This window comes from Neopelma chrysocephalum, unplaced genomic scaffold (assembly GCF_003984885.1).
Source record: "Neopelma chrysocephalum unplaced genomic scaffold, ASM398488v2 Primary Assembly neopelma1_70, whole genome shotgun sequence".
NCBI lineage: Eukaryota > Metazoa > Chordata > Aves > Passeriformes > Pipridae > Neopelma > Neopelma chrysocephalum.
In genome coordinates, this window is record NW_020897730.1 from 55,229 (window position 1) to 67,658 (window position 12,430).

General features: G+C 43.0%; 1 protein-coding gene across 2 annotated transcripts in view; it reads right to left on the reverse strand.

Annotated features, from left to right (window-relative positions):
• Nucleotides 1–236: 236 nt before the first annotated feature.
• The window catches only part of LOC113969016 (probable cation-transporting ATPase 13A4), a 39,766-nt gene continuing 27,572 nt past the window's right edge, over nucleotides 237–12,430 (reverse strand). Inside the window, exons 20-31 of one of the 2 annotated variants that reach the window (XM_027686089.1) lie at nucleotides 11,389–11,511; nucleotides 10,679–10,758; nucleotides 9,393–9,435; nucleotides 8,389–8,498; nucleotides 7,500–7,596; nucleotides 6,701–6,773; nucleotides 5,283–5,457; nucleotides 4,650–4,858; nucleotides 3,106–3,194; nucleotides 1,009–1,089; nucleotides 799–851; nucleotides 237–709 (exon numbers count right to left, since the gene is read on the reverse strand). In XM_027686089.1, the coding sequence (XP_027541890.1) occupies nucleotides 667–709; nucleotides 799–851; nucleotides 1,009–1,089; nucleotides 3,106–3,194; nucleotides 4,650–4,858; nucleotides 5,283–5,457; nucleotides 6,701–6,773; nucleotides 7,500–7,596; nucleotides 8,389–8,498; nucleotides 9,393–9,435; nucleotides 10,679–10,758; nucleotides 11,389–11,511 (1,176 nt within the window). In that variant the 3' untranslated portion in view covers nucleotides 237–666. Of the gene's footprint in view, nucleotides 852–1,008; nucleotides 1,090–3,105; nucleotides 3,195–4,649; nucleotides 4,859–5,282; nucleotides 5,458–6,700; nucleotides 6,774–7,499; nucleotides 7,597–8,388; nucleotides 8,499–9,392; nucleotides 9,436–10,678; nucleotides 10,759–11,388; nucleotides 11,512–12,430 lie in introns of both variants that reach the window. The other variant, XM_027686088.1, reaches the window with a different exon arrangement.

Sequence of the window (12,430 nt, forward strand, 5' to 3'; positions counted from 1 at the left end):
GAGAGCTCTGCTTTGTTCCCATCCTGAGAAGAGCACAATGGTGCTGGGAGTGGATGCTTCTAGAAAACTTTGTCTATTTGCAGCTCCTTCAAGCTCTGAAAGCCAAGTATTGCCAGAAGGGTTAAAATCTCCGACAAAAGACAGACACCAGGTAACAGTATCTGAAACCCTGTGAGGAATCCCAGCACCTGCCTATGTCCAGCAGCCTCTATCAGGAGGACATTCTACTTGTTTCCCCAAAGGGGATCTCCCCAGAGAAGTGCTGGTATCTCAATTAGCTACTTTTCACCTGGAACAGCTCCCACCTGTATGGACTGCATAATGCAGTCCAAGAGAGGGATGCAACAGTGGGATGCTTAAACCACAAACACTTTGCCAGTATTCAGCAAGCTATTCAATTGCAGCTGCCAGCAATTTGTACATGGGCAAGGGGACAGAGGAAACGTTGTGGCTTTAGGTTATTGTGACCAGCTTTTCTGCTTCCAGTCAATTTAAAGGTAAGCAAGAGCTGATTAGTCCTAGAGTGGTTAAGCAGTGATGAGACAGTCTTGCCTCTTTTTTAAGTCCCTCAGAGAGTCCTTTTAAAGCCACCTGCAACAGTCCTGGACATGTGTCCACTGCAGTTTCTTTCAGAGTGAGTCCTCACTGCTGTCAAATGTTGGATTGCTATGGCCTCCCATATTTCCCTCTACTGTTATTGTCACAGAATCTGAGAAGAAGGTTTCATTCAGAGGTGGCCAGGCTGAGTCCTGCTCTAACATGTGCTGCAGCCTCTTGTAGTGGCTCTTTGAGTGGTACCGGAAGGTCTTTTTCAGAAGCAGCCACAGGGGTCTGTTCTCGATGACAGCTTCCTGTAAAGGCAAAAGCAAAAGGAAGATTTTAGAGGATCTGGACAGCAGTTTTCCCTTTTCTTCCATGCTACACAGACAGGGCAAACAGTGGAGACCTAGGTTTCCCCTTCATCTCTCCAATTAGTGCTGACCGGTTCATTCAAGGAGGCACACTCACCTCGACAAGGAAGGACACGGCAAGTGTGACTGCAAGCATTATCACCATGGAGATCCGCCACGTGGTAGGGGTGCAAACGAGCTGGGAAAAAAGCAGGAGCTGTTCAGTAACATGTGCCCACTGTAGACATTGGTGGGTACTTGTGTCATAGAACATAGAATTATTTAGGTTAGAAAACACCCTTAAGATCATCTAGTCCAGTCATTAACCTGGCACTGTAAAGTCTACTGTGTCCCTAAGTGCCACAACTACACTTCTTTTAAATACTTCCAGGGATGATGACTCAACCACTTCCCTGAGCAGTCTGTTCCAGTCTGTAACCCTTTCAGTTAAGATTTTTTTCTTAATCTCCAGTCTAAGCCTCCTTTGGCACAACCTGAGGCCATTTCCCCTCTATGACTTGTTACATGGGAAAAAAAAGAGTGACACCCACCTTGCTATAGCCGCCTGTCAAGTAGTTACAGAAAAAATTAAGGTTTCCCCTGAGCCTCCTTTTCCTCAGACTAAACAAACCCAGTTCTCTCAGTGATAAAGATGATTTTAAACCTATGATGCTGTAGAGAAAACAGAGAAAACCATACCGTACAACTGCAATAGGAAATCTAACTGCCTCTTTTCTTTCTAATGTAAGAAATAGTTCAAAGTTTGAGTATTTCCACTCAAAACCCGGTTCCAGCTTCCCACAGCTGGAAGCACCAGCTTTCTGGCTGTAGCTAAATTTCTTTTGGAGATTAAACTCTGATCCAAAATTTTTATCAGCAGTTTCTTCAGGCCAGGCTATTGCAGAGTTTTTTATTGCCACTCTACCCTTTTATCTTCTCAGCAAATCCTGAGTATTCCCTCCAGACTGCCTGGGCTGGGAGTTTTGCAGTTCTCCCCAAAAGCATTTTAGCCCCTCACAGCTGCAGTGCTGACAATATCTTTTGCCACCATCGTCCACAACAGGACTAAGACTTGCTTTAAAGTGCCATCTTGTGGCAGATTCTCTAACTGGCTCTGCCCACTGAGCCGCTGGTCTGGAAATAGTTACATCGTGAGGCAGCTTTTGCTGGGCTTTTTGGCGTTTAAAATCGAGGCCCACACCCTTTGATAATGTTCCTTTTTCAGTGTTTCATTACTTCCATTTCTAAATCTACTTGCTAACTGTCATGCAAACATACAGGACTGGAAGCAGCACCGTGTTCAGTACCTGTTATTCAAAGCCACCACACTTCATCTCTATGATTACAAATGTGCAGAAAAAATAGCTGTGAGTTACTTTCGTTGTTTTGTTCCTGTCACACCTACAGCACGACTGTGAGAGTGTCACAGTGGAGGAAGTTAACATCTCCCAGTCTCGATGCATTAATTGTCATGTCCACTGACAACCCTGTCCTAGAGCTGATGTAGATCTTGTCCTTCCCTCATATTTCCCTTAGGATGGATTTGCACAAGACAACTCCCAGCTTGCATTCTGACAGACAAAATAAATCAAGCCCTTATTGGTATTTATTAATCAAGGATCAAGATAGATTGTCCATTGTCATGCAAGCCCTCACTAGCCTTTCTCTACCACTGTTCTAAACCCAAATACTGCTTTGGGAAACTGCAGGCTCTCTGAAATTTAAATAGGCAACCTGAAGAGATTCGGGTCTGAGAAATGAGAGCTTCTGTGAGCACCAACTGGTAGATCTTCATTTCAAGAGGACCTTTGTTCAGAGTAGCACAGCTTGAGAAACACAAGCACATGGTGCTGTACTTTAAATTTGCAGAGCTTAGCCCCATTCTTGTCCTGGCTTCACAACTATCAAGCCACCAACACACCGAGCATTGTAAGCTCAGTGATGCCATCTTCTATTCCACAGACAATGTGCTGAAACAATCAAAAGTACATGTGTAGCTGTCCAGCTGTCACAGTGCATAGATCTTAGTTTGGAGTCATCCAGAAGGTTCTACAATACCATCATCTAGAATCCATCTCTTTAAATTCAATTTTTCTTTAGAGGTACCATGTATCCCTGGAATAGTCTGTGCCATTTGTTAAAACAATCCCACTGCACTTATAATGGGACTGGTAGTAGGAAGAAACTTTCCCCTTTGCCTTAGGACAATACTCACATCCATCTTAGAGTAGAGATCATCAATATCAGCAAACATCAAGAAGAGGCAAATGCCCAGCTGCCCTATGAGCACCAGTATGAACACATCTGAAGGGAGAAAAACAGACAAATAAAGCCACAGATTTGTGAGCAATCTCAGCTTCTTGCCTTTATTATAGAAGACAGTAATAATTTTCTGTGTTACACAGCCATCAAAAGAATCCACAAGATAGGAAGGAACTTTCAGCAAAAGAAAAATGAACAGAGTAAAACCCCAGCTTTACTCAGTCATGTACCTATACATGAGGGTGGGACAAGCCTTGTAGCCACAGATTTAAAACATCAAATGGGTATTTTGAACATTTAATGTGACCTCTCACATCTGAGAAGCTTCACAGCCTTCCAGTGAGTCTCTCTCTGAGCTCAGTATCTCCTGTCATTCAGAGAAATGTCCAGAATTTTGTCTTGATCTTATTAATATGGTTAGGGATTCTGTCCTCAATTTCAGTGATATTGAGACTTTGCTCTTGACAAGGATCTAAAGAGTCTAAGTAATGGAGAATCTATTGCTCTCTCCATCTGTGACCTGTAGGCAAAGCTTCCAATAATGAGTAAATTCATTTTCTCTTCAACTGGCATGCGCCAAATTTCACTTTCCACTCAGGCTTTTCTGTTTTACCTTGTTCTGGGAGACTGATGGCCCACTTTTCTGCTATCTGGGAGGAATGTCCCCTCCTCGCTATTACTATATCAAAACAGCAAAGCCATGAAACCTGCAGCATTAATGTAAATGTTTATTTTATAAAAAAAAAAGCAACTGAAGAGAGCTTTGCCTGAGAGACTGCTGCCAGGATTTGTCCCACACAGAAAAAGAACAACTCCTCGATGCCGCACCGAAACTTCTGGAACTGCCTCATCTTCCTTTCACGTGACAGTCTTTCAGATGCACAAAAAACCCTATCGGACCTCACTACAGGCCCTTCACATTTTTGCATCCTTTGATGTTTCCTCTTTGCAGAAATTACTGGTCTTAGAGTTAGCAAATGCTAAATATCTCTGGTTCTGGAAAATGGGACTCTGCAAACACATAGATGTCACTGAATGTTTTCTTCTGAGATGAGCCCAAAAGAATGCTCTGAATGTGAATTCACTCAAATACTGCTCACCCAGCATGCTCTGGGGAGAGAGACATAGGGCTCTTCCAGAATTATTCTGAAGACTAAAATGCCACCACCTAATCTCTCTTTGAGATGTCTCATTTAGGCTGCCTTAAATAACATGATGCTTCTGCCAGCAAACAGCACTTTCCTGCTGCTCCTTTTGTCCATTTCAGAAATCCAAGCGCCAGGTCCAGGATTTTGGCATTACAGAAGAGAGCTGCTGGTCACTGGATCCCACTGGCACTAAAAAGGTACCTGAACAGGTGGCTTTTAGTCATTTAAAAATCTAATATCAGGCTCCTGATTTTTTGATTGGCATCTTTTTGATCAAGTTCTAATTTTTCTGTAGTGAATTGACCTCCTGATTTGACTTCTATACCCCTTCCTCTCTCCCCATACTTACAGTTTGTGTAGATGGGTTGCCTGAAAGGCTTTCCCTTGGAAAACACTAATGCTACAATGAGGCAGTTGATGGTACTCAGCAGCCACACTGTGGTGTTTTCATAGCTCTTGTAGCCATTGTCTGTTTGTTCATGGGCTCCATCTCTCACCCCATGGAGCCCTAGGCTGTAGGAAGAATTCTCCATGTGGTTCTTCATTGAGAGGCAGGCACTGAAAAAGAGTGTCACACTGGTCAGTGAATGATTATTGTTCCAGTTATTTCCCCCAATTTCTACTATAACTGACAGGAATCCTCCCTCACAGCCATGATGTCAGTTATTGGCAATGCCCCCAATCTCACCCTCTGGTTTCAGCTTGCTCAGTAGCTCAAACCTACTCAGATACCCTGGCCTCTCTTGCAATCAAGTCCTCCTCTTTGTGCTCAGCAGAAGCATTCTCACCACATGCACTGTGCTGCGTGGCAGATTGCTGGAGAGCTTAGGGACCTGCAGACAACAGTGGTTAAAATGTTTGCACCCTATGAGGAGCAGAGGGTCTGTCTGCAGCTGCTGATCAGGCCTGCAGTTAAGCTGATCAATAGTATCATCCACTAGGTCAACCCTGTGTTACTAAGAGTCCCAAGAAGGCGACCTACCGGTGTATATCAGTCTTGGAATACCAAGGCTGCTCCTGGACCACCACAAACCCGAAAATCTGCATGCTGAGGCTGAAGAGGATGTTAAGTACAACAGAGAGCAGCAATGGGGGTGAGATAAGCTGGCTTGGAGGCCTGTAGGGAACCAGCTTTGGGTAGGCACCTGTGAAACTCACTGAAACATGCACAGAAATATTTACTAGTGTGTCCAAAATATAAGCAGTGCTGCTGTATAATACTGTTATCAATGGCCAGTCTATAATATTCATTATAAAACATACGAAGACTACATATCAAGTACAAAATCAGAGTTGTTTTCTTACAAAATCATATTGACACAGAAGGCTAATTAATGGCATCTGACTATCATGAGGCATATTTTGAAAATAAAATATTGGATTATTCTTTTATTTTCCTACTGTCAGGACCAAGGATATAAACATACTCATGCTCTCCTATTCTCTTTCTGTCACTTGTCTCTTGTGGCTTGGGATTTTCTGCTGCCCATGTTTTGTGCACCCTCCTGGATTAAGTGCTTAGTGTCTGATTATTTGAGATGGAGGAAGACTACATTAGCTGACACAACAGGTTTTCTTCTGTTCTTAGGTTTAACAAAGTTATCCAGACTTTGTACATGATGATATACATTGATGCAATGTTCCAGATGGGCTACTTACAGCAAAGTAGTTTTTGGCACCCAGTATTGTGGCTGACCCTTTTAGGCTTGATTTAACCAAAGTCTTTTCCTGTTGTCTGTGTTCCAACAAGGATGGAACACACCAGGATGTGGTTTTGCTGTACACTCTTCATGGCCCTGTCCTTGCCATTCCTGCTTCTAAACCTCTCCCTGCATTTATTCTGTCTCAACAACATTGTCTTTCTGCCTCAACACTGGTTCCTTCTCATTCTTGGCTTGCAACTTTCTGCTCTGTAATGCCTGACATCTGTAATTTCTTTCTTTTCCATTTCCACCTCTCTTTCCTTTTGTGGCTCTTGCCTACACAGCTTCAAGGGTGAGATGGTCTCCAAACAGTCAATCCTTACACTTTTTCATTTGGGCATGGAGCCTTAGGTATCCCCTTAATCTGCCTTCCTAAGTCAACTGGAAAAAGCCTGAATAGACTTTCCATTGCATAAGGTGTGATTTTACTCCTTCTAGAGATAACATCCCAGTTAGCAACAACCTACATGCTCAGCAAATGCACCACTAAGAATTACTCATCTTACTTCAGAGCTTTTCTCAAACAAGATCCCTCTTCTACTAATCCAAACATCCTATACTCTACAGAGAGGATTACTCTGCAGGATGTCTAGTTGCCCTTTTCTTCTTTTCTGTACATAGAATTATGCATTCCCAAGGAGTGAAAAATATTTGAGATCATTCTCTCATTAATACATAGGGTGACTAAGGGACTTACTTGTCATGCCAATGACAGTGGTAATAGCCAGATCTTGAAACAAAAATTGGTAATTCCCAAAGGAGTTTAGTTGCTGAAAAGAGGAACACAAAGAAAAAATATCACAAATTAGACATTTGCCATAGGCTTGTTTATATCATCTCCAGAAAGCCACACTATATCCATGGAGCTAATGCTCTGCTGTTTGTTTTGAAATGCTACTCTGCAGATAAGGGGACCACACATTTCACCACCCTGCCAATAGATTTGTCACCAGTGGACCTGCAGTGAATACTCTCATTTTGCACATTGCTTGAACTGTATTTCCAGTTCACTCCATGCAATAGAAAAGAAGACTATTTGAAGTGACGTGCTTTCTCACTGCTGGGTAACTTCTGAATGCAAAGCCCTTCTCTCCATCTGGGAAGAAGCCATGCAAAAGTGGTTTAAGGCACTCCAGGGGATTTGCTCACTGTCAAGTTAATTCATGGTTTAAATGCTGAATAAATTGCAACAGCATATGCTTACACCAGATTCTTCCTTTTCACAGACATATGCCCTCATCCAAAACACCATTCAGTATCTCAGCCTTCTTTTTGCCCAGCTTGGATCTTGAGCCCAATGGCTGAGGTTAATGGGAAGAATCTTTCTGATTTTCATATGAGAGTACAGGAGGACCAAATGATCACACCACAGAAGTCAGCAGCTCAGGTAAAGGTAAAGCTCCATACCCTAGTTTTATAGCGGCTTTTATGCCCTGTTTCTCCTACAAGGGAGCAGTAGCTCATCCAGTTCTAGCCAACATGTTCCCAGTACATACCCAGTAAAGTAGGAGAACACCAAGGTACTGAATTGTGCTGTACAGTGCCATGTACTTGAACATGCAGAAGGAAGTGACAAGAGCAGCACGGCCTTCCCTGTGTGAAGACATGAATAAAAGACAGCAGTTAGGTGAGGGGTGCTCCTGTTGTTAGTCCTCTCAAAGGGCTGCTGAAAAACAAGGCATGTGTCACAAGCAGTGAAGTCTGCCAGTATCTTGCTGGGAGGTGAAATAAATAAAATCTGGCCTGAATGAAAGTGAAGTCTTCACTTGCAGATATCTTGTTGCAAAGAAACAGGCTTGATTCTAGTCACCTGTGTTCTGTAGAATACAATTTACCCCAGCAACTTTTTGTGCTGATATTAATAGTGCAGGTAACAACTCCGCATAAGGAAAAAAATTCAAAGCCAAGCAGCTGCTCAGTGAGTTCAACAAGTCCTCTCCTCCTGCACTGAACACATTGTATCCAATGAGGGTAACACACTCCCCCTGCCCCAGTAAGCAAAACCAGGATCCTCGCATGAGAGATGCCAAGTTTTCCTTGCATAAGGTATCAGAGGCAGGGCCCAACAGTAGTGTATGGGTTGGTTTGTGGACATTTGATTCAGCTTTATGGAGCATTGCTCATTTTGCTATGTTTTTGCATTTAAAAATACTGTTGATGATATAAAGCTCAACTCTAAATGCCCTCCTCTTGTGGTTTGCAGGTAATTAATGTACCTTAAAGGAATTTCAGAAAGGAACTAGGCAAACAGCAATTTCAAGATCAAAGACATTTATTTTTCTCTAGATATACACATTTTGGCTTGCTGCGAACACCCAACACTAATATTTGAGAGGAGTGGGAACTGTCTTCTTTATGAAATAGGGAACAAAATTCTGTGCTTACCTGATTAGCTCTGGCACACAGGCTATGCTGGGGGTTCGGGATGTGAAAGGTGAAGCCACAGACGCCTCCTGCTCTGACAGTGATATCCCTGCATGTGCCACTTTCAAAGCCTGAAAGTCACATTCTTCTTCAACACTCACAAACCAGGAAGACACAGCAAATCACATGTCTGCCAAGCAGTGATCCCTTATTACAGGATGTGTGCTGTGAACAGCAGTCCCTCTTTACTCCCTAGGTATGCTCCACCCAGGGCATTCCTCCAGTGGGATGTGGTGAGGCATTGGGACCAGGAAAAGAATGGAGATGAGAGCATTGGCAAGATCATTTTCCACAGACCCCAGAGCCATCCACTACCACCTGCAGAAGACAGGTTTGGCTCCCTCCTTTGTCAGCACTTACTTGCTGTCACACCTCATGCAGATAGTCTAGGTTCTCTGCCTGCTTGGGACTTTGTGTTAGGACAAGCAAGAGCTGCACTGGTGAGGTGGCATTGCTCTCACTGCCACGAGGATGCATGAAGTCATAGAGAGATATGAACCTGCCCAGAAGGGAGTTATGGGTCCCTCCTGAACATAAACCCCTCCTTTTGGAAAAAGAAAAACCAAAGCTTTCCTGCTCTTCTAAAATGTTCTTCTGCAAAAACCTTGTAGGACTACAGCTGTTCCCCATGAAAGCTCCTCATCTGTCTTCTCCAACCCCAAACACTGAAGATATTGACATAAACCCCGGTAGAGGATTTGGAGAATCATCTGGTGGTTTTTTGCAAAGAAAATGCATCAGTCCTTGAGACCACACGCTGCAAAAATCTCTGCCTAGGACCGCTCTTGCATGGTAAGGACTGCACTGTAGGATCAGGTCTAAATCAATACTGGTGACAGCACAGCTGCTCTGTGAAGAAGCAGTGCACTCCCATCCCCACCATGTGCTCAGTTTGGAATATTCCACTGGCATTGCATTCATTTCTCATTTTTAAAATAAATATATTTTAAAGAATTTTCACTTACCCCACAGTCATTGGCTCCATCTCCACACATGCCCACAAAGTAACTAAAAAAATAAAGTGACCCAGAGTTCAGTTCCAAGGAAAGTGAGGAATCAGAGCCTAGTCCATGCAAGTTATTTATGCAAGTCATGCAAGATTTTTGTTAAAAACTTTTCTGGAAAGCTGAAAGACCTAAATATAATCCCAAGACTCTGAATTGTACATGGGCCTTGGGCTTGCACCTCAGGTATGACTACAGTAAAGAGTTTCTGCTGTGATGGAATAAAGAACATATTAGCATGAAGCTTTATGTTTACTACAATGGACTTGGTCTCCCTGATTTTAAAGTCAACCACCCCAGAGGACAGGACTAATGGGGACAGCCCTGCTCAGAAAGGAAGGACTGCAGGCACAGGTACCTCATGTTCACTGGGAATAGACATGAATGGAGACTCTGGGGTCCAACACTGCCAGAATCTCCTGGGACAGACAGGGAGTGACAGAGACAGCTGAAGCAGGTGGAAAAGGAGAACATGAGTTTAACAGAATATCTAGAGACAGCTCCCCGCTCCAAGGCTGAAATAACCTTGTGGAATGATGAGCCCTGGTGCTTTTTACTCCCAAGGCCTTGATTTCAGTGCAGGATAAGTTCTCACTGGAAGGCACTGATGGTGATCAGGGAGGCCAGACAGCAGCTGAGGTGCTCAACAACACCAGGTTGTTAATCCGAAACAGCCTAAAACTCTTCTTGCTGTAGAGCAAGGCCTGGGTCTAGGTGAGGTGAGGGTGAGAGTCTTCAAAAGACTTGGGAAACAGCTGAACAACAGGCAACAAGAAGCCTGGGACTCAGGAATATATATACACTTCTGTGACTGCGAGCAGCACAGGGCATACCAATCCAGACTGCCCTGCCACGTTTCCTAACCCATCCCATTGAGCCAGCAGTAGTGCAGTAAAAAGACTGCAAGCATCAGAGAAGCTACAGTGTTGGGAGATATTCCTAAAAAATCTTAGGGACACAAGTGCCCTTCCTTCAGGCCCAGAGGGAAGTAAGAATGAAGGATGATGTGAACAAAAAAAAGCCAGAATCATGGGAGTGTTAGATCTTCCACAGGTTGCCAAACCAGCACGGAGTTCAGCATCTTTTTTTAACAGGCTTTTGGATTTTGATTGCAAAGTTGGTTATCTGTGGAAGTTTCAGTTTTGTGCACTTCCATGAAATGCTATGCTAGACAAAAGCTAGCTCTTACTAGACATCTTTCAAACCTGGAAATTCAACAAACACTTTCAAACTCATTATGAACTTACTCCAGCTTTTGAAACTCTTCTACCAGGCTGGATTTCTGACCAGGAGACATTCTAGCAAAAACTGTTCCATTCAGCAGGAGCTGTAAAGAGAAAAAAGGAAATTATTTTTTAAACACTTGAAGTAAGTGATTTCAGTGATTATCTGGAATAGAAATCACAAAAAAATCGTATTTATAAACAACTGATTCTAGACTCTGAAGTAGGAAATGCTGATAATCAAAGATATAATGGTTCTTAATCAATATTTTGAAAAAATAACAATCACAATAAGGACAAGAGGCCTGGTATGTCATTTGAGTTACCTGATGAAAACAAATTACCAGGCAGGCAGTTACAAGAAGAGAATTCATGAGATTATCCTCTCCATGAAACAGACAAGCCATGCTGAAGTGCATAATGTGTAATACCATTGTTTTCTCCCATTCTCCAAAACAGGGTAGAATCAGTGCTGTGCAAGGGCCAGGCATATGGGCACAAATGTTTTAAGTCACATCCTCACATCATGAGACAGATCTGCTCCTCTCATGTGCAGAAAAAAATCCAGGGATTTTTAACAAATGTTAATGTCAGAGCTTCATCCATTAAGTATTTTAGGGTTAGAATTGTTCCCAAAAGATATCCTAGTACAGATCCCTTCAGCTAATTATACCAGGACAGTTGGAATCTCCAGAAAGGCAAGCCTACACCAGTTAAAAAAATCCACATCTTACCTTTGGAAGTAAGTGCCTGAAATGCTGTGCTACAATTTGGTAAGATTTTCCACTCATGGCAAAATGATACTGGCCGTGTCCCAATGCCAGATTGATTCTTCGCTCAGTCTGACCATCATCCTCCTATAAAATAAGACAGAATCAATGCTGTGTCTAGGTCTTCAAAAGCTGCTCTGAACATTTACACAGGCACTACTACAGACAAAGTAAAGGGTTCACCACAGGGAGGGTACTTTCGAAGACTCTGGGAGCCTTGGGTTCAAGGCCAATTGCCTTTGCTTGAATTTGTAAAGGGATTGAGGCATAGAGTGCCATTAATTTCAGTGTTAACTGGCTGCTTCTTAAGTTTTAAAAGCCGGCCCTCAGCATTACTGCATTTGATAAAATTCATGCAACAGTACCAATGTGATGGGCTGCACTCTGAGTGAGAGGGGCTAGAGAGACAGTATCTAGAAACCACATCTAGCCAAGTCTTTCTACAGTGAAATACTGTGGCAATGGATTTATGGAAAAAGTCCTGCCAAAGATACTTTGGTAGCAAGGAGCCACTCAACAGCCCCTGCAGGTATTCCCTACCATCTGCCTGACTCTTAATACTTATCAGAGAAGGGTCAGCACCTTCAGACTTACTCTTCAGGGAGAAAGTAACTGGTTTTCAGCCCAGCTTCTCTGAGGAGATGCTTGATGAAAGAAATTTCTTAGTGTGGCTTGCCTATGTTTTATTGTTTACGTGCAATTTCTCAACACTTAGTCTGTTTTAATTCTGCATGTATGGTAAAGTGCTAACTGTCTACCTGCTTGAGCAGGGCTGGTTCAGTGCACCTCCACTGGTTTTAAGTCCACATCTGTACCATCAAATTTGTCTTGCAGGGAAAGGAAGCATGCTTTAAACAGACATCAGCTAAGCATGAGGGCTAGAGACAAATCTTTCCTGGATTTCTGCAAAGCTGTTCTCAAACCTAGCTAGGCAGTTAGCAAAAACTTGTTCACGAGATAAAATACTAGGAACTAAGATCTAGGGGAGTACCTTTTTATAAAGATT